This window comes from Martes martes, assembly GCF_963455335.1.
Source record: "Martes martes genome assembly, chromosome: 18".
Lineage (NCBI taxonomy): Eukaryota > Metazoa > Chordata > Mammalia > Carnivora > Mustelidae > Martes > Martes martes.
The window spans coordinates 31,990,893-32,013,137 of record NC_137906.1 but is presented as its reverse complement, the minus strand read 5'-3'; the positions used below and the strand labels follow the sequence as shown (position 1 = coordinate 32,013,137).

Genomic DNA, 22,245 nt, shown 5'->3' with positions numbered 1-22,245 from the left:
GGAGCCTGCTTCACCCCTCTCACTCTGCCTGCCTCTCTGCCTACTTGTGATCTCTCTCTGTCAAATAAATAAATAAAATCTTAAAAAAAAAAAAAAAAGTTCACGAGCTAACAGAAAAGCGCTCCAGAAAAAGCTTTATTCATGAATAAGGATATGGAGGAGTGCTCTGTATGCGCCTGGACTTAATTCTACCAGCAACACACAGCTCTGCCAGATGCCACCTGGCACAGTGGGCGACCCTACACTGGAATTAGCGGTTCCTCCACTAATAAATTCCTCTTTTACAAAATTCACTACTGGGTGCGTGGGTGGCTCAGTGGGTTAAGCTTCTGCCTTGGGCTCAGGGTCCTGGGATCGAGCCCCACATCAGGCTCTCTGCTCAGCAGGGAGCCTGCTCCCCCCCCCACCGCCTGCCTCTCCTCCTCCTTGTGGGGGGGGGTGTGTGTGTGTGTCAAATAAATAAGTAAAATCTTTTTTAAAAATTTTTTTTAAATAAAATAAAATAAAAAATTCATTACAACTGTAGTTCCCAAAGGGAGTTCCTTAGAAAACTAATGCCGCAAAGTTCCATAGTCAACTAACTTTAGGAATTCCTAACAGTGGCAGAAGAAAGTAGAAATGGCATCCTTAGTTAATGGTTCAGTGTATTTTCAAGGTTAACATTTAAGTACCATGAAATTTCAGTTCAGCTCATTAGGATTCCAGTGTCAGGGGACAGAAAGGCAGAAAGGTAGAGAAAGAAGAATGCATTAGGCAGGGGCCCACGCAGTCCTGTCATGAGCGATGCCTACACTCTGGTCTGAGGAACCAGCAAGGCCAGGCAACAGAAGTGGTGGTGGGAAGGAATCCAAGGCGGCTTAACATCTCACTGCTCCAATCGCTCTCACTTGAGCAATTTCAAGGTCAAGTGCCTTTATTATAGTCATTCATTCAACCTTTTAGCTACAACACTGGTCAAGCAGGGTGTTGAAGCTGGAGGAGGAGGAGGATAAAACCTGGGCCTCAAGGCACTCAATCAAAATATTATCTGAACAAAGCAGCTCATATCCTGGTGGGAAAGGTATACAGTCATCTCCACAGTGAGAAAACCATGCCATAGGAACAGAAAGTACAAGCAAAGGCAGGCCTGTGTCCACTGGTTGGTCAGGTTATACAATACCTTGTATAGAATTCTTTAAGGAAACATACATGATACTTAAAAGTGCTTTCAACCAAGCGGCTAATTGAGCTGCTACGGACATGAACACTATTACTTTATTCACAAAGTATCGTACAGAGGATGTAGCTACATAAAATAATCACTGACTATTCTCTCCACCACCTTCAATCTTACAGATACACAAACTCACACAAAGAAGAGTTCAATATTTTCTTCAAGTTTATAGCTCCTGTCCTTGGCACACAAAGGGTGCACACTAGGCAGTGCCATCTCCCAGACCACGGCTTCCCTCACTAGCCAGCACTCTGTCCCTCCTGTAGGCCAAAGGAAAAAAAAGGACTGAAATTGGTTGCAAATTTTCTTTTTTCAAAAAGTCACTACATCAGGGGTCTCTGGGAGGCTCAGAAGGTTAAGCAGCTGCCTTCAGCCCAGGTCATGATCCTGGGGTTCCTGGATCGAGCCTCGCATCAGGCTCCTTCCTCAGCAGGGAGTCTGCTTCTCCCTCTCCCTCCTTCCCCTGCTCGAGGGCACTCTTTCTCTCTAATAAACAAAAAATCTTTTTTAAAAAGTCACTGAATCACAGCGGAATATAACAACATTTTACCAGAACACGTTTATAGCAAATAATGAAATAGGCGTAAGATGGAAAAAAATCCAGTAAGCAACTTAAAAACACTGACCCCTATACCAAATTTTCTTTAGGAAAAAAAGAAAGCCTGCCTGCCAAGATCAAAAGTGGAAAGGTTCAAAGATGCTCTGCAGTCTGGGGAGAGGGGAGAACTCCAAGAGACTGGTTTCCCTCCCAATCCTGAAACACACAGAGAGACTGCTGGCCCACAATTAATCATTCGGCACTTTGAAATGATCAAACATTAATGAGGAATGTGTAAGACCTATTATAAAAAATTAAAAGGTCTGAATAAATGAATAATCATGCTGCAATCCTAGAAATGGAGGCGAAATGTTAGGAAGACATCCATCACCTTTAAGTCAATATACACCTTTAATACAATTGCTACCAAAACCAGCCAAATGATATAAAAGAGGATTCCATAGGACACAAGACTTAGGGGAGGCAATGTTCAGACTTTACCAGGATTATAATAACTTACAAAGCAAGAAATGAAATTATATTTACTCATACAAAAAGAGGTACCTAGACCAAAAGAAAACATAGAAACAAACCCGCTTACATGTGAAGTATTTTGAGATAAAACCGGCATTGCCAAGATGAGGGAAAATGGAAGCATTATTTTGTAAATGGTGCTGATTAGCCAGTAAGAAAGGGAGGAAAAAACTACTGTGCTCTGTATGTGAAAAAAGCCAGAGGAAATCCAGGTAGCATGAAGTGCTAAACAATTTTTAAAAATTAAAAAGAAAATGAACTAATTAGCGATCAGATTTTTAGGGAAAAAAAAAATCAAGAAAAAGAACCACAGATTAAACTACACGAAAATACAGAAGTGCTATATAACAAACGGTGACAGTAACACAGCTAGGAAAATAGTGGACAGAAATATGACAAAGCGGCACCGCCCACATCACCTAACAGGCAGGCCCCTGTCAACGGACAGATCAGCACCAAGACTGCGATCCAGGGGCGAAGGACCCAGACAACCGAGATGAAAGGCAACAATTAAAACCACAAAAAGAGAAAGCAGTCAGTATTAAGTGCTCAGGCGGAAAGCCAATTTTCCTTAATTTTCCATATGATAATGTATAAAAGTTATCAAATGTTATAGAGACGGTCTTGAGAGAGACAAAGCACCACGGAACCACATCCTAGAACTGAACTCACGCATTTCTGAGGCAGGCATGGACTCTTTTAGCACACTCCCCACACCCAGACATGAGGCTTCACGTCAGTACATTCTCAGAAGACTTGTCCACCGACGCCAGCTGGCTTCAAGACAAATGTCAGAGACTGTCCTGGCTATTTCTAAGACAATTAAAAAAAATTAAGGCAATGCAAAGAGAGGCTCATTTTGTAAACACTTGTGTCGTGCTGAACCAGGGCATCTGCTTTCTACAACAGACCAAGCACTTCTCTAGGTAAGCTCTCCATAAGCAACTGTTAAGTGAGGCAAATGTGTCTTAGGCTTAAATTTGTTGCACACGATCTAAACACAACCCTGACCTATAATTTGCATTTCAAACTATAACATTAAAAAAAAAAGTGTGCACACGTTTCTCTTACTAAACATCTACTATTCACAAGTAAAATACTGTCTGACTTCTGGGTATGAGAAAGGAAAGTTGGGGGGGGGGCGGAACCAGATGCTCAAAGCAAGATTTTAGTGCACATATTATGTATGGAAAGTCATCATTCTACACTTGTCTTTTTCCTCTAAAAGTGCTTCATTAAATTTAAGGGAGAGTTTACCCACAAAAATGAAGTGAAAAATGATGAATCAGAATGAATCTCAGCTCTTGCAAAGTTCATATACAGAAGGATTTTACCAGACCCCACTAGAGTCACAAGCTAGGGAAGAAATGTAGTCAAGGTAATCAGAAACTAGATTTATTCCGACAAGAAACTGCCTGGGATCATTTGTCAGTATTAGGGATTTGACCAAAAAGGTTCACTTTGTTCTTCCAAATAGTTTTTACCCATTTATCACCTTCCCTTGCTTAAAAAAAGAAAGTAAAAAACAGGGGAGAAAAGATTACTATCCTGTACTTGGAAAAGTTCTTCCAAAAAAGAAGTAATATTTTGGAAACTTCTGAATGAAAAAGTAATTTGAGAAGAATCACTAGCACACAATACAAGCTAACCAGATAATAACACATCCTTCCATCGTCCCGAAGTGTCCTCTGCAACTCAAGAACTTGAACACTACCATGAGGTCAATGAGTGGGTGACTGCAGACTAGCCTTTCACACACAGTTTTCACTTGAGATCTCTGAGGGGGCTTTCATTTCTAAGAACATTTCTGAGTATCGGCTTCTTAAGCTTTTTTATGCTGGCGGTATGCTGCTTTCAAAATTCAAACTTTAAGTCTTCGTAGTCACCTGAATCTGGGCAGCTCAGCGTCCTTCAGGTGGACAGACACATACTTATGTGACAACTTGATTTCCTCTCGTGATGTCCCCAAGGTGAAAAACACAAACGCAGTAGATACTCTATCCATACAACCCTAAGACAGGGTCTATCTCAAAACGGCCAGTCATATGATTGTTTGATTGTACTGGTATACTACTCTAATGCTCCTCCCCGCAAAATAATGGAAGCAATCTAATACCCAGTAATAGAAGGACAGTTATGTATTTTTGGTTGATCTACTGGGGAAAAGATGACACAGCCATCAATCTGATCGCTCACTTGGCAAAGAGTGCCTGAACCCTGCTATGCGCCAGATGCTGGAGGAAGAGGCACTTACAGAAGACACACAGGCCCCACGCTCAGAAATCTCACAGTCTGAGGAAGAAGACAGACATTAAAACAAATCTCATAACTTCATACATAAATACAATGTATGTTAAGTGCTATGAATGAGAACTGATAAGATACCCAACTGAGATCAGGGCAAACTGTAGAAGTGGTATCTGACCGGACACTGTAGGATGAATTAGGGTCTGACAGGTAGAGAGCTGGACCCTAGAGGATGGGGAGAACAGACCCTAATGTGAGGAAGAAGAGGCAAGAGGGGACACCAGCTGAGGGTCCACTGGTCTAGTCCAGGGGCCGGGGAAGGGGCCTGGAGCAGCGCAGCAACAGAAGACACAGACAAGTGAGCAGATGAAAGTGTATCCAACAGAAAACTGACAGGAGGTCATGACTGGTACAGAGAAGAACATGGAACAACATGAAAAGATGGGCAGGACACATGTTTCATCTAAAAGGTAGGCACCTCAAATAATACATGATTCACTTAAGTATAAATAAACAAAATAAAACAAAATTTTATATATATATATGTGTGTGTGTGTGTGTGTGTGTATGCTTATACTGTAATGTAACATGACTCTTATACTTGTAAAACTACTTCCCAAAGGAAATGTATTCCTAAATTATGGTATACCCAACTGGTAACATAACCACTAAAAACTCTGACCACAACTTGTATCTATACACTCAAAAAAGAGATCATGGCATATTAAATTTTCAGGCATAAAATACATATTTGCAGACACAGAATGATCAAGCTACAGTTTAAAAGGCTAAACATCTTAGAAACTGTATCTGAGATGGCGTAGTGTTTTGTTTGCCAACACAACACAAAACAGTATATTTTATATACATACAGAGAAAAAGAATTGGGACAACTAAAATATGTAATCATAAGGGTAACACACGTAAAAGAAGGTAACAATATACACACGTCTGCTGCAAGTACTAATGTCTGGATAGGAACCACTTTTACCTTTCTTTAGCGAGTGCAGCGCTGAAGTGAAGAAGGTCAGGTAACCAGGAGGCTGGGGCGAGCCACTGAACTCAAAGTAGCCGAGGACTCCGGGCTGTGGGAACAAGAGCAGAATGAGGTGACTGAGGGACCGGCGGCCACTGTGTCACAGGAATATTTTAAATCGGGATATGCCATTATTATTATTTGGCAACTGCAATTTGTTGTGTTTCATTTTTTAAGAAGCCTAACCACAAAATTGTGGGACAGGACAGAGCTTTCCCTCCATCTACACAACCTGCAGGGTAAGGGAGGGAAACACAGAGTGTTTCCAGAGGCACTGAGAGCTGAAACTTCCTTCCTTCTCCCTAAGTGGGTCTCTCCACCCTCAGAGCACAGTTCTCCTAGGTCTCTGACTAGAAACCTCACCATCAAGTTCAAGTACTCATGCCTTTTATCTAAGTGTCTCCAGGTAAACGAAATCAGTGATTTCTTCGTAACCTTTCTCAGATTTCTTCCTCAATCGCTTCCTCCCATTCACACCAAACATGCCTTCACACTTACGGAAATCAGGTTAAATGAGGTTGGCTCCACTGGTGTTCACGGTCATCCTTCCAGGGGCATTTCTCCCCCACATCCTGTACAATGGCAACCCTCCTCTCTGGTCAGGTCAGTCTGCAGAGGGCCCAACTCTTACCCTCTTGCTCCCCCAGTCCCACAAGCTTCTTTCCACCTGCTCATACCATTTCTCTAAGCTCTAGCACAGAACACTCCTACGTTCTGCCAAACCAATTAATTGTCCCCTACCAGACATAGTCTGCCTTCCAGGTCAGGATAATTGCTTCCTTCTCTGAAGGCCCTGTGGCACAAATTCTGTCTGAGATAATCATATCTGTCCAAAAAGCCAAACTGTGAGATCCCTGGGGAAAGAGTGCTGGGCCTGGAGTCTGACGCTGAATGGTCTTGGGTGGACGCTTCAATGGGAAGCCTCAGTCTCTTTCTCTGGCAAATGGGGACATTTCATCACAGGGTTATTGAGAAGAATGAGCTTGATAAAGCACTAGGCAAATGTAAAGACTCCTTTCTGGCCCTAAAACACGCTCTTAATAAGTAACTGAGCTGATTTGATCACTGGGACAAAGACAGATCCCAAAGGTAAAGCAGAAATTTAATCTGTTGGTAAAATTTTACATCAGTATATCGCAAAAAAAAAAAAAAAAAGGAAATTTCTGATCTGATCTGTAGTGGAACACACACTCTTTCAAATCTAAAGCACTTGCTTATTTTAAAATTCAATTTTAAATAAATCAACTGGTTTTTAGAAACTGACAGAGTCAGAATGATTAATCCTAACATCTAAAAAAAAATCTTTAGACATTCTAGTCAGTCAGTTAAATTGGGCATGAAAGATAACAAAAATGAACACAACAGAAAGACAACAAACTCATTCAAGTTTCTTTAAATTCTGACCAATCTTCCAAACCAAAATCAAGTAGAATAAATTCACCCCACATATTAAGAAATGCTCCGTGGCTAAAAATTAAAGGAGGTCAATGTCAGCCCTCTTCCCACTCACGTTAACAGGAGGGACACAGGGCCCAGGAGCGTGCACCTGTCTACACACATGGTACAGCTGCACGTCTCATGTATACATATGCACACGTGTACACCCAGTAATGGAAGGAAGGGAAATGTGAATTCAGAGTCTTCAAGGAAAACCCAAACTCAACGTTTCAAAACGAGTATGAGGCGGACCGACTGCAGGGGTCCTCTGTGCACACCGCCCCAGAGTAAGGGTTTACTCTTGTTGACAGCTTCGCAGCTGCGGTTTTTCAAGTGCCTCTGTAACTGGGATGAAGGAGCCTCATCTTCAAGACAACAGGCTTTGCAATTTTCAAGCAGTGTGGCCAAAGCAATCCCATAAAAACTACAAAGCAAACAATCTCATTTGCAAGGTTATGTTCACTTCTCTCTGCCAGAGAAATGAAGACCGTAAGAATCAACAACTTCAGGGGATGGTACAAAGCAACAGAAACTGTAAAAAAACTAGCCATTCCCAAGACAAGGAGCACGCAAAGTCTATTTCAAGTGTTATTTTTCAAATATTGATAATACCATTAGTGGTCTGTATTAAATTTTGAAAACTGGCAGGTTTGAGAACAAAACAAAGTATTTCAGACAAGAAAGTGCGTATTCACGCACAAGGACCTTTCTAGGTCCAGGCCCACAGTTTGCTCAGCAGCAAATAAACCCAGGGCCCACCACCAGGCAGACGACACTGTCCCGCCCTCGCACACCTGTGAGGCTCTCTCAGATGAGCCGGCAGGGCACGCAGGCCGAAGCCCTGCCCGTACACAGGCTGTGCCTCCTGACTCGGATGCTCACCAACATGTGAAGGTCTTCCTCCCCCAGTGGCCTACTGGTCTACTCTCCTGGATGCCTAACTGGCCCCCAGGGGAGCGCTCACAGGAGCTCAACTGCCCGCACACAACTGGTCAGTCAGGTGTACTCGGGACCCACGACAGGAGGATGCCTGTGTGACCTCCTCTCCTACCACTCTGCCGTCTGCTCCGGCTCCACCAGTCCGAGTCTTCCTTAGACCTCTAACTTACTGTTCCCTCCTCCCGGAGCCCTTCCTCGAAATTTCCTCAGGGCTGGTCACACACAGGCTTCACTGGAAGTTTCTGCTGCAACAGCCTTTCCTCAGAGAAGGCTTCCCTATCTTCTGAAACAGTTATACCATCCCTCCCTGCCCTTGTGCCTACCACATCACCCTCCCTGATTTCCCTTTGGGCACTGATCTGAAATGACCTTGTACATTAGTGTCCTAGAGCTGCCCTAACAAATTACCTCGAACTTGGTCTCGATCAACAAATCTGTTCTCCAAGTCCTAGAGGCTAGCAGTCCGAAATCAGGAGGGCAGCAGGGCCATGCCCTCTGCGGAGGCCCTGAGGAAAAACACTTCCTTGCCTCCTCCCCAGCTTTTGGTGGCTCCACACAGTCCCTGGCTTGTGGCTGCATCCCTCCCGTGTCTGCCCACGGTGTCACAGGGCCTTCAGGCCTGTGTCTGTGTCCTCTCCTCTTCGTCTACAGAACCAGTTATTGGGTTTAGGACCCACTCTAAGTCCAGGATGCTTTCATCTCGAGATCCTTAACTAACGACACCTGTCAGGACCCCATTTCCAAATAAGGCCAATTCTGAGGTTCCTGGCAGCTAGGAATTTTGGGAGGACACGACTCAACCCCCTGCACCTTGTCTGTGCTCCGGTCTATTGCTCATCTCAGTGTTTACCTCCAGAAAGCAGAGGGTCTCTCTAGTTCCTCACTACATAGCCGCTTCAGACAGTACCTGGCACTGAGCAGGCACAAAACAAACATTTGTTAACAAGTGACAGAATGGAGACAAAAAGATAAATGACACAAAGCTTCTCCTACAATTTAGCAAGAATAAAACATGAGGAGTACCGGCTTACAACCTGACCCAGTTTGCGTGCTTTTAATTCCATTCCGTGGGGGACAGTATATTCAGCACCTGCTCTAATGAGGGGGCTGGAAACGGGCTATTTATAGGAGGCCAGCAAATCCTCGTCAGCATAAAATATTTCTTCGCTAAGTGAACACCATTTGCAGCGCGGCTTGAATTTTAGCAGACGGTGTATACACCCTCTAGTGGCCGGAAGAACAGTGACCTCGGGGTGTTTCTACTCAACGGCACTTGAAGTGTTTCTGTACTGATGTTAACAAACACCTAGAAAATTCAAAACTGTCTAATTCACAGTGCTCTAAAACTATGAGTTGGCAGAGGCAGAGCAGACTTTCACTAACAAACAACAGGATAACAACAGGTGCCAGGCATTCTACTAGGTTTTTCTCCAAAAGGCTCAGGTTTTCTATCACTTGGCAATTTTCCTAAGCCCCTGCTTTCCCCTCCAAAAGATTCCCAAGATTCTTCCCCATCCCACTTCAATTTAAAACAACGTGGTTTTCCAAAACCGCTAAGAATAAATTAATGGATGTATGCAGAATCACTGATCTTAAGTGGATAAATTACAGAAAATTTGTGATAAGAATTAGGAACTATTTTAGCTACAAATACAAGATAAATGTTCTAAATAATACTGTTGGCATTTGGTGGGTAGGTTACAAGGCACAAATCAGATGATTCTGTCAAGTGCTTTAAAAAATAAAAAAGAAAACATTATTGATACAGAAGCTACTGATATCTAAGTCAAATAATTAAGAAAATACTAAAATGAGAAGAGTCATAGAACTCGTGACTTTGCAAGTGACATTTTCATCACTGAATGCTATTTCCTGCCCACTTGACTCAACACTCACCAAAATAACAACGACCCTGGCATATGTTTGTCTGTGTTGTCCACAAGTAATAAATGACACTTTCCTGTCTGTATCTTAAATAGGCAGGAAGAATCCTCGAGGAAGAGGGATTCTATGGTCGGCATGAATGAAGAAAGTAGCATTTCTTAACATGGTTTCCAACAAGAGGACTTCAAGCTCTTCTTCTCCCTCTACAGTATCCACTGGCAAGTTTACTTAGTTTTTAGCTGCATTCGCTATGAGGCAGGTATGATTTTATTTATTTACTTACTTATTTTTAAAGAATCTCTACACCCACCATGGTGCTCAAATTTACAACCCCCGAGATCAAGAGGCATATGCTCTACTGATTGAGCCCGCCAGGTGCCCCAAAGCAGATATGATTTCAGTGCATCTCTGAGAAGAAAAATCTAGACCTTATCCTGCCTCGATACTGTGATTATCACACATTGAACACCCAATCAATAACAGGAAATGGTGAAACCCTGCTGCTTTAACAGCAGGTCAACAGCCATGGCCCTATCTTCAATTACTATTTATTCTTAAAAACCATTCCTAAAAATGAAGGGGGAAAAGTTACAGTCAAATTAAGAAGCCAGCACCTTCAAAATTTTTCTATCCTGAAAGAGAAAGGCTGAAAAATGACATAAAATAGTTAAATGCCCAATGTTTTAACTTCTAGATCTACAGTGAAGTTTCAACTCCAAGACCTTCAACATTTCTTCGGATACAAGCGAGAATTTGGGGAGCCAGAAGCCCTGGGCTACAGGCCAGTCTCCACTGAGGGTTAAATTATACGCCTGGTGTCCCCCACCTTTTACTCTGTTCAGAAGGACCCATCATTTCTATCTCGCACGGCTATTAGGAAGATCAGAAGCAAAAGCACGTGAACACTGGAGGGCACTTTTGCAGTGCAGTTTACACATTCTTTGTTGGCTAATAATGAGTAAAATATGCTGGAATTTACAGAAACAAATATTTATAATATTTGCCCTGCAATGTATTTCTGTGATATTCCATAAATCAAAGGCAAAATCATTTTCCTAAAAATTGCATCCGGGCTCGGTGTCATCTTCTACATATAGAAAACTAGAGTTAATGATGAGCAAATGGGTTTGGGCAGGTTTGAGAGAGCAAGTCAAATACAATGTTTTACACTGGTTTACACATTTTACTGCTTTAGGTAATTCAATAACAAATCATCTGAAAGAAGCTTTTGGAAGGATTCATCTGTAGGACTTAAAAAAAATTCAAACCAAGATAAAATTAGAGCATTTTTCTTTAAAACAGCAACATAAGCATATGTACATATATGGTCAGGATACACATAGTAAAATAAAAATTTATGTTAAAAATTATTACTTTCAGATATCATCACTTCCCAAGTAACTAACACTAATGGCACAATTTTATGATGGTCCAAACTGCTCACAAATAAGTGGATTAGGGATTAATTAATTTACAATTATCAGTATAGTTTTTTTAATGAGGGGATAATTACCAAATGCATTTCCTCAAGGTGTCACAAACACACCTAGAGACATAAGCAAAAAGCAGTGCCATTCTAACAAACCTCAGAAGTGCCACAAAAACATGAAATCATTATTTTAGCCCAATTCTGGTAAACTTAAATTTAAATACACTTGATACTGAAATCCCTATTTAAAAAAAATATAAATTAGGAGATAAGGCTCTTGATCAAAAGATGTACCTTCTATAGTAAGATTTCTTTAAATTAGCAAGATCCTCAACATATCTAGGAAGCACGTTTTGCGGGGAGGGGCAGTAACAATTTGATTATAGGGCTGAACATCACGGACAGCTCTACTGATGACCATACAACTCATTCCTGTCTCTAGTCCCCCAGAGATAACGCTCTAGGATTTTCCAGTCAAGGCACTGCTTGATTTTCATATTCTCTCTGCCACTGTGATGAGCAGAAAAGCTTGCAACAATGAGGTTGTGGCATTCTGTGTGCTGCAAAAAAGATGTGTTTGTACTAACGCCTGTGAAGCATCTTCCTAAGGCCTCATTTGGGAAAACAGTAATTTACAACAGAGGTTCTCAAATGAGGCTATTTTGTCCTCCAAGGGGATATCTGGCAATGCCTGGCTATTTTTGGTTGTCACAGCTAAGCGGGGGTTGGGGGGTGCGCGGGGAGGAAGTGCTACTGGTATCCAGTAGGTGGAGGCCAAGAATGCTACTGAACATTCTGCAAAATGTGGGACAGCCCCACCTCCAAAGAACTACCTGACTCCCAACGTCCATAATGCCGAGGCTGGGAAACCTTAATTCAGAGGAATGTCCAGAAGCATACTGTGCTCTAGAGTGGGGCCTCTAAAAATTCCTTTACCTCTCCTCTTTATTCGACTCTCGAAGCCGTGGTGGGGGTTTCATTTCTGGATCCAGAATTTCGCCATTATGTTATCTTACAGAGAGTGTGCACGAAACCGAGACCATCTAGGCAGTGTCGGTATGTTTCACAAGATGAAGGGTTTCACAAGTGCCACGCTGGGCTTGCCTCCCGAGTTCTTTCACCATTAATCAAATATTGTCTCTTGCCAACCAGACAATTTCATCTCAGTGAGAAGCAGCCCCGTGAAAGATAATACTAACACGATAAAAGCTATCTACCACTTCAGGAGGAAGCCTTCTAAAGGCTGACAGGCCATACAGGGTCCCATCTTGGCCACACCCTCTTGGTCCTACTTTCAAGGGAGTCTAAACACTGCTGCGCATCATTCTAACTCAGCGGGCCACCGAAACACAACCTTCTGTAATGTGACCAGCACATCTATGAGTCTGATGGGAGCTCAGTGTCAAACTCAGAGCATCATCTCTGAAAGCACGGCTGACAAGCAGATTCAGAAAATGCAGAGGCTAAAGGTAGGAAACCAGCCTTGCTGCTCAGTCATAAAGGGGAACTCGCCTCTCTCCTGCAGGCCCAACCACAGAGACGCTACGGAGGCCATAAACAAAACAAGATCAGAAAGAGCTCTGATACGGATGTTCACGCGCATTGTCGCAAAAAAACAACAACAACTTCCCCAATCAATTACTGACGAACCTTCTTCTTCCTGCCTCTTTCCGCCTCTAAACCTCACGGAAGCCAAAACAGTCAGGAGGGATTACATAAGCCAATTCCCTACATTCGGAGATGAGAAATCTGTGCAAAACTCAGAAGTCAGAGACTTGCCTACGTCAGGGCTAATATCCAGGCCCCCAAAGTCCTAGCCGAGACTTACCCCTTGGATCACATGTCCCCTGCTAACAACTGGCTCAGAACTCTGGATACAAATCTCCAACAGGGCTGAAAATACTGAAGTTGCCTTTCAGTGCTCTTATTACAAGGCCAAATGATCTCAACTTTTTCCCATACGTTTCTTTGAAAGGGTAAACACATAACATACAGTGTTTATTGATGTGCCATTGCTCCTCTGCCATTTCTCCCTTTATTTTTTAGGAAAAACTGAGTGAAAATGTAATGAAAAAAAAATAGAGGGTTTCAAGTAAATCCAGGCACAGTGTCCCATGTCTTTCATGTCTTATTCAATCCCTGTCTATAGACGAAGGCACGGAGGCTTAAAGGGTTAAGCAGCCCATAGGCCACACAGCTAACAAGTGACAGAGTTGAGTGTCCAATTCCTGATTCTTCACCATTCTGCTCCACTGCCTCTGTGACCCCGTCATCTACGCAAACCTACGTGAACATCCACTTACCACACAACTACGGCAACTAAGAGTTAAATCCCCTGTTCCAGTGCCCTGATGCCACGCAGGTGAGTGATCTGGCCCTCGCCACAGAAGGAGTTAGTGTTGCCAAAGGGACCAGGCCCAGGCCCCCAGGGTGGTTCCCAGCTGCCAGCTTGTCCCGACATAACGAGAGACAAGCCTGTGAAGGGCACAGAAATCCATCCTGTATCCACGTAAGAGGAAGGACACATTCACTCTAATGTACACTTGAGAACTTACAAGCAGGATAACTAGACAGTGACACTGTTGCTTAGAGAACTTACAGACAGTTAACACACAGTGTTTCTAACATGGCTGAAAAGCTGTAAATGACGTCCCAGTGAAAGAAATTCATGTCCAATCTGCATAAACTCTCCCCAGTGCAAAAGGTAAAATCCAACCCAGTCACAATCACTAAACCCTCAGTGAGATCCGGGATCATAGGGTTTATGTCTCAGGTACCTATAGTCCTGTGTCTAAGTATCATTTTTACTTGCTGTACCCAAGTATGACTTACAATTGCTCCATTGAGTTTTTCTGTGGAACTGTACTTATAATTTATTTAGATTATTTTAAGCTTTACACTGGCCTCTCATTAATAAGTGGTCCTGAACACACACTGAAGATCCTATAAAAATAACTTATCAGGAGATGAAGCTGGTGATGGGAAAGCAGCAGAGAAGCCATGTTAGGAATCTTTCCATTAATAAGACCTGGAAAGGGTTATGCGCTTTATAAACCAGAAGGGAACATATTCCCAGTTTTTTTTTTTAAAGCTAAACTACAGCGGACAAGTAAAAACAACTATTCCGTAGTAACATGCCATAAAGCGTCAAATAAAATTTTTAGGAATCTGCAGATGCATATAACCTGTAAGTTAACTCTTACATGCTCTAAGCTCATCATAAGACAGACTGAAAGTCTTGGAAATTCCCAAACAAAAAATTCACAAGGTTTTATAAGTGTTCTATTCTCTTCAAACTCACTTGGTCAAACCATCCCTATGATCAAGTATCTCAAAAAGCATTTAATTGGGGCTTATCTCTAATGTAATCTTTTCATCGCTGTAAATCAGGAGGTATAAAAAACCCTTCCAATATACACAATCCAACACAACCCAGTGAAACCTTGGGGATGGGAGGAGATATGAAAGACAGGTACCTCGTAGTTTGAGAGAAAATCTAGTAACTCTGATTGAGATGGGATGTAGAGAAGTGGTTTCATCACCCGGCGGACAAACTTCTCAATGTAAACAGCACTCATGGGGCCTTTGTATTCGATTGGTCCAAAACTAGTACCAAAAAAATAAAAATAAAAAAATAAAAATAATACACCATGCATTAAACCTGTAACGTACAACTGAAATCATCAACCACAAGACGATCCTGACTGCTTCACAGGTGAGTAGCCTTCTGTGTCCCGGGAGGTGAATGGAGGGCCTGAGAATAGGCATCTCATGTGCCAGGTGGCACAAGCAGCCACGACTCTCCTGTGAGCTTAATTCAACCGCAAACTAAATTTCAAAGAACATTCATTCTAGCCTCTGGGGGGAAAAGGAAAAATTCTCATAACAATATTTCTTTAAAAAACAAAACCAAACAGAAAGGCGATCCTGGCAACTGACCAAATGCTAACGGATTCCAGGATCTTAACTACATAATCGATGGCGGGCGGGGCGGGGGGGGGGCAGACTTTCTTTTGCACATCATTCTGAAATAAAAAACAAGCTGAGCATTTGGCCCCTGGCCTACTAACAATTACCTATTAATATTCCCACAGGCACTTACACAAAGGATCACTAAATAACCTGAAACCTATTCAAAGCTTTACTTGAACAAAAAAAGATTATGGGAAGGGACAAAGTTAGGGACCTGCAAAAATGATCTTATTTCCCTTCCAGGTGTGCTTAAGGATACACAGGAATACGATTTAGCATTGCTAAGAAATAACACCGACTTTCAGTGACCCTCCTAATAAGCTAATCAGAATCCTCACATGGCTTTCTTCAGTCTTGCACAATGTAGTCGCTGCTCAAATACAACTGAATGGAATGTGGCAGGGTGGGGGAGTAAGGTGAAATTTAGTAACTCCATAACCATCCTTTTGTCTAAACAGAAACTGACATTAAGCTTCCTGTTAATAGCAACAATAAACAGAGCATAGTAAAGAATTCCATAAATGCTGTGATCCCAATACTATATGCTAACATAAATGCGCACACACACACATATAATGGGATGAGATACACACAATTCTTCTGGGTGCACTGAAAATATGATGCCAAACAAAAGAATGTTAGCATGAAAAAAGTAAAAACAGCGCTCTACATGCACAGCTGGAAGACAGAGTTAACATCTCTATCAATTCAAGACTTACGTAAGTTTAAAAATTACCACCACCACCAACCCCATCAGCCACCAACAATTTTTAAATTAAAGGAAGAAATCAAGGAGCACCTGGGTGGCTCAATGGGTTAAGCATCTACCTTTGGCTCAGGTCATGATCCCAGGGCTCTGGGATCGAGCCCCACATCGGGCTCCCTGCTCGGTGGGGAGCCTGCCTCTCTGCCTACTTGTGATCTCTCTCTGTGTGTCAAATAAATAAATAAAATATTTTTAAAAATTAAAGGAAGAAATAAAAAAAATCATCGGATAACTTATTTCGTTCGGCAAAAAAGAGGCAACAAATCTGGAAATCCCATCTACTCAGGCAAGCAGGCTCCTGGAGTGTCATTAGAAGGATCCCAGTGACTGGTAGAAGTTGAGAAGATCTCTAGAATGTAGGTGTAGAACACATTTCACCAACACACCACAGTCACGACCAGAGGACAAGCTGATCCAGGGCTGCTGAGCCTTGTAACAGAGCGTTAGAAGAAACCACTCCCTGCCTCAGAACCTTTAATAAACTTTCTCAGTGAGTGGTTATCAATACGAGCAAAAAAAAAATGGAATCTACTTAAAAGCAATATAGAAAGTCTATTAATTTCTCTAAGCAGCCACTAGTAAGTAAGCCATTACAAACACAGCAACAACAACAAAAACACACAGACGGGGGTTCCTGGGTGGCTCAGTGGGTTAAATAAAGCCTCTGCCTTTGGCTCGGGTCATGATCCCAGGGTCCTGGGATCGAGCCCCGCATCGGGCTCTCTGCTCAGCAGGGAGCCTGCTTCCCCCCCTACCCCCATCTGCCTACTTGTTGATCTGTCGAATAAATAAATAAAATCTTAAAAGAAAAAAAAAAGCTTTAAAAAAATCCCCACAAAACCACAAAGACAGCAATGGTCTGTCTGCCCCGTGATGAGGCTGAGGGGCCACATTTGTAAGCACTATCGATCAAGAGAACTTCAACACCACTGAACGGTCACAAAAGAGTTCAGTTAAAGAAACGCATTCATTCATATGTGTTATGGATAAAAGAGAAATTCTTAAATAGGATATGAAAAAGCTACCTTTCAGGTATCTCTGTGCCTTAACACTTGCTTGTTTTTGGTACACTAGAAATGGGGGATACTGAAATGAGTATTAAGCGGTCTGAACGAACTGAAAAAGTAAAACCCAATGGGCAAATATGAGGGGCGAGCACTTCGAGGAGACTATCAACCTCAAACTTCTCATCTGTGAAATGAGAAGGATGGACTAGATGTTTCTAAGGTTCCTTATACGTCCTTTCAATCTTTCCATAAATCTAAAAAAACAAACAGTATAAGACAATATACTGCAGAGCCATATACCCAAAAAGATATTTTGTACTTGATTCAAGGGAACTTTCCTGATTTTAATATCACGTTAAATCATGCCCACCTCTGAGCAGTGGCTCGGTTACCTACAGTGGCAAGGCCTATACTAGGCACCCGTGCCCTATTTCCTATCTCCAAATGCTGTCTATTTCCAAGAAGAGAACTGCAGGGACCTTCGTAGGGCAAGCTTATTTATCCCATTACAGAGCACAGAGCTTCAGCACCTTCAAATGCAACAGTTCACACTCTGAGAAGTACTCTTGTATCTAGAAGAGACTTTGAAGGTGGAGATGGGGTGACAAAGTGCATTTCTGCTCAAATATTATGTAATAGCTCTTGAGAAACAATACTACATGCCACACAACATTTTATGTTAGAAACATGAGGCGTGATGGAACGTGACAGATAACCCACAAATGAAAGGTTGATGTTTCTTATAAACCCTCATTGATTAAGGCCTAGGAAGTTCAGAGGGAGGGAAAAAATTAAGCATAAAGAGTAAAGCTCTTACTAATGAAACCTTCTTTAACATTTACCTTCATTAACAAACTTCGAGCCAATTCCATTGAACAAAGTCCAAAGACTCATCTGTCTTCAAAATTCTTCAAGTCTGATTTGAGACATTACTTAACACTCACAGCAAGGTCTGGGCAGGATTCCAAAATCAAACACCAATATTTCTGCAGCATAATAAACTGGCTCCTTAAGTGGGATAAAGACTAAAGGCAGCCTCTTGTCACTTCAGGCTAAGTGAGTGCACATGGGAACAACATTTATGAAAACCTTTTAAGTTTTCAAACCTCTTTGGATTTCAGGATTATGGGCATAGGACCGTGGACTCATAGTTAATTTCCTTCCCAGCTAAAAAGGTGCTAAAATTCCCTCCTGACTAGGTATGTTGCCAGGTAACAGGATAAGGACCTTTGTGCATTTTCATACAGTAAAATACTTCAAAATGTCTGAAATGTGTAGCCACACAAAGGGGCAGGGGGCACTATCAAAAACAATGCCATACATTGTAAGGGTATGAAAAGACGTTCACACAAGCAAGAAAAAGCAGTTTAGGAAATACTATTACTACACAATCCCATTTTTTTAATTTAAAAAAAGAAGGTGGATCTGTATAGTCAGAAGAGGATATATAGCAAAACACATAGCGATTGTGTAGTGCTGATAAAATACCCAGATTCTTTTATTTTTGCTTATCTGTATTTTCTCCATTTCCTACAGTGAATATTTAATACTTCAAAACAGATTTTAAAAATTCACTTTGGAAATTTACTGGAATTAGAAAACTAATTCAAAGTTCTTACCTCCGATGATACAGATATATCACAGGGAAATAAAAGAAGTGCTTCTGCTTTCTGCATTTCCCCTGGTTCCACCAACAGTTAATTGCCACAAACAACACCTGCAGAGCCAAAAAAGGTTTCAAATGACTATGAATAACAACTGAAAAACTACCAAGATTTTAAAGATAAAATCACAGAAATGGAACTGTTCTTCTCCGAAACAGAAAGCGAGAAAAAAAAATTATCGCCAGTATTCAAAGAAGGCCATCATCTACCACCACAATAAACAAGATAGACTCTCATCTATGGTGTCTAGCTAGGATTCCAGTATTTTACAGTCTAGTCCAAGAGGGAAATGATTTGCTTTGAACTCTAAAGTGAATGAGCACGAGTGAGCTTTTTCTAAGCATGATTACACTAAAACTCAATGGAAAGCTATCTTTTGATAGTCAAACTGAGCACGGGAGAAGGGGAAAAAAATGTTAGCTGCAAATAAAACGTCACAAATACCAAAGGACCATTTTTAATGACCACACTAAAAACCAGTAAGAATGAGATAATTAAAGCTATGCTCTAAAATGTAGTATTAAGCAGCAAAAATACAAACTAAACACCTATTTCTAGATAGATGCTTAAGTATTTAAGGAGAAGTGTCCCTAGGTCTCCAATTGACTTTGAAATGTACCCAAAACCAGATGGGTCATAGCTTAGAGGAGCACTTTTCCACTTTGGCACTACTGCCACCTCAGCCTTCCACTGTTACAGGGCTTTCCGTAGGTTTGTTTTTGTTGTGAAGAGCCATCCTACACACTGGATGGAAGCTTTAGCAGTATTCCTGGCCTGTACCCACTGTACGCTAGTAGCTCCCCCTCCTCAAGTAGTGATCCCCGAGAACAGCACTGCCAAAGGTCCCCTGGGGGAGAAAACTTCCTCTCGGTGAGAACCACTGACTAGAGGAATAATAAGAGGAATAAATGACAATAAAATGTCAGTAACAGGGGCACCTGGGTGGCTCAGTGGGTTAAGCCTCTGCCTTCGGCTCAGGTCATGATCCCAGGGTCCCGGGATCGAGCCCCACATGGGGCTCTCTGCTCAGCAGGGAGCCTGCTTCCCCCTCTTTCTCTGCCTGCCTCTCTGCCTACTTGTGATCTCTGTCAAATAAATAAATAAAATCTTTAAAAAAAGTCAGTAACATTTAATTGCAGGTATATAAAAAATTCCTTTACCTTTGCTATGTGAAAATATTTTCATAATACTACTGAAAAAATATGAAGACTACAAATGAAAAGTCACCTTCAGAGGCCTTCCTTCCACGCTGGAAACAGCAACATCGCTCAAAACTTAGTGGAAGCTCTTCAGAGCTCCTTTTAGAGTCCATTTATGTGAAAAGAAAACAACAATATCTTTACTTAAGGTGACATCTCATTTTTTTACTCAAAAATAGGGCACAATCAACCATGTTTGCTAATTTTACTAAAGCCACGTGGCTCAAAAGATTTTTGCCTGTTTCCAAAAATAAACCCCCTCCTTTTCCCTAGTGAGAACACAGAATAATAAGCACTCAATTTGGAAGGAGCTGGAAAAAAAATTTTGAAAAAAGCAGTGCCCGTTAGCTGTGGATGGCACTATAACCTTCACCACTCATCCTGTGATCCTTGGCCAACCGCTCCACCATCTAGGTCTGAGGTCCTGCTTCCAAGAACAGGGATGCCAGCACCAGTGTGCAGAGCTGTCATGAGAAACAGCACAGGCCCTGGCACACCAGAACGCCACTCCTGTAATCACTCGTGAGGATACAGCCGCTTCAGCTGACAATAAGGCAACAAGTGACTGACTCCTGCCCTAAACACAGTAGATTCCCTCCTTGCTCCCCCATGTTCTCTTAATTCAGAAGACCTGGGGAATGCCTGAGGAATGAAGTGGTGACATCTTTTATGCTAACCTATTGCTTGCCTCCCAGTGCTCCACTGGAGTTCCTGCTTCCTCCCTCGAAGTGTCTGCCAGTTTGGTTATTATTAGCCCTTTTTTTTTCCAAGTTAGCTCTACTGCCCAATGTGAGGCTTAAACCCACAACCCTAAGGTCGAGGGTCGCAGGCTTTACCAAACTGAGCCAGCCTGGCGCCCCTATTACTAGCCATTTTTAAAGGGGGAGGGGAGTAAAAGGAGCACAGGGAACTGATCGATCCCATGGGTCCAAAGTTGGAACACAAAATAACAAACCCCTCAGAACCTCCTAGGCAATGAGGAGTTCTAATGAAGAGCCAGATTTAAACAGTACTTTGCACCACATTCAGGGATCTATAATGGTTCAAAAGGCTTTGCTAGGTTGAGCAGAAAGCCTCACCAGCATTTATAACATTGTTTCTAAGAAAAACCTACCCAGAGTTCCAAAGAAACTTCTGGAACTCAGCTGCCTGCATCAGTTACCTCAGATGAGTGGTTTGCAGCAGCAGCATTTTAGAAATCCGTGGGATGCTCTTCTGGTTGTTGCAGTGCCTGGGAAGCTACAGGGCACGGGGTGGGAGACACTGTGGGAGACAGCCCACAACGCTCAAAACTGCTCTGCACAGGGAAGAGCTATGCACAGCACCTCCAAAGCAGTCTGAAATGTCCTGCCGAACAATGAGGCTGGGGAAAACTTGTCTGTTATTATTCTAACCCAGGATCTAATTCCATTTTATATGTGAATCAAAAGCACGTTTTTTGTATTCACCGAATTTCTTGGGAAGGCAACTCTTACATAAACCTAAGTCAGAGAATACTTTATTTGGTTCCAGCCTTTACCAAGAGCTGTCCACCATTCAGGAAACTCAAATAGTGAGAGCAGTGTCCCCGCAGTACCTGAGTCTCTACCACAACACACCTTCACCAGTCTGCCCTCAGCAGTTCTCCATAAAGCGATCAGGACCTATTCTGCCTAAGCATTTACATCCTGAAACACACAAGACCTGATTATATGTTACTTTTGTCTCCCCCCACCTTTATAATTAGTGGATTGACTATTTTGCAATTATATGCGTACAGAAGTTTTATATCTATGAATTCCTTTTCAGGACAGCAAAAGGCACCTCATAATGTATTTGTTTTATAAAAGACAACTAGGATCCACTGGGTTGAAAACCACTGCCATACAGATGACTCACTGCCCATCCCTCTGGCCTAGCACAAAGGTAGGCTTCATTAAGTACTCGATGCATACAGTTCTGGTCCATGTATTTTTAACAGGGCAACATGTTCCACTGTAGTCATGACACATAAATGTGTCCTACAACAGAGTGCCTGGTTGGCTTAGCCTGACTTCTGGTTTTGGCTCAGGCCATGATCTCAGGGTGGTGAGAGCCAGCCTTGCATCGGGCTCCACGCTGGGCATGGAGCCTGCTTGAGATTCTCTCTCTGCCCCTCCCTACCCCCTACCCCATATTCGTGCACGCGCATGCACACTCTCTCTCAAATAAATGATGTGAACATTAAAAAAAAAAGAAAAAGAAAAGAAGTCATCAACAAATATCAAACAGAAATTCAACTAGGCTTTTCAGCACTGAAACCCAAGAGCATGGCACCCTGAGATGAACACTGATCTCCATCCAAAGGAAACACAGAATCTGCTCCCTCTCCGGTCTCTAACCAACTATTACCCTCACCATC

At 42.3% G+C, this 22,245-nt stretch overlaps 1 protein-coding gene across 3 annotated transcripts in view; it reads right to left on the bottom strand.

Annotated features, from left to right (window-relative positions):
- The window catches only part of TXNDC11 (thioredoxin domain containing 11), a 59,399-nt gene that overhangs the window by 29,812 nt on the left and 7,342 nt on the right, over positions 1-22,245 (bottom strand). For 2 of the 3 annotated variants that reach the window (XM_080831022.1, XM_080831024.1), the window contains exons 3-5: positions 18,622-18,719; positions 14,734-14,863; positions 5,524-5,617 (exon numbers count right to left, since the gene is read on the bottom strand). In XM_080831022.1, the coding sequence (XP_080687148.1) occupies positions 5,524-5,617; positions 14,734-14,863; positions 18,622-18,719 (322 nt within the window). The remainder of the gene's footprint in view (positions 1-5,523; positions 5,618-14,733; positions 14,864-18,621; positions 18,720-22,245) is intronic. The other variant, XM_080831023.1, reaches the window with a different exon arrangement.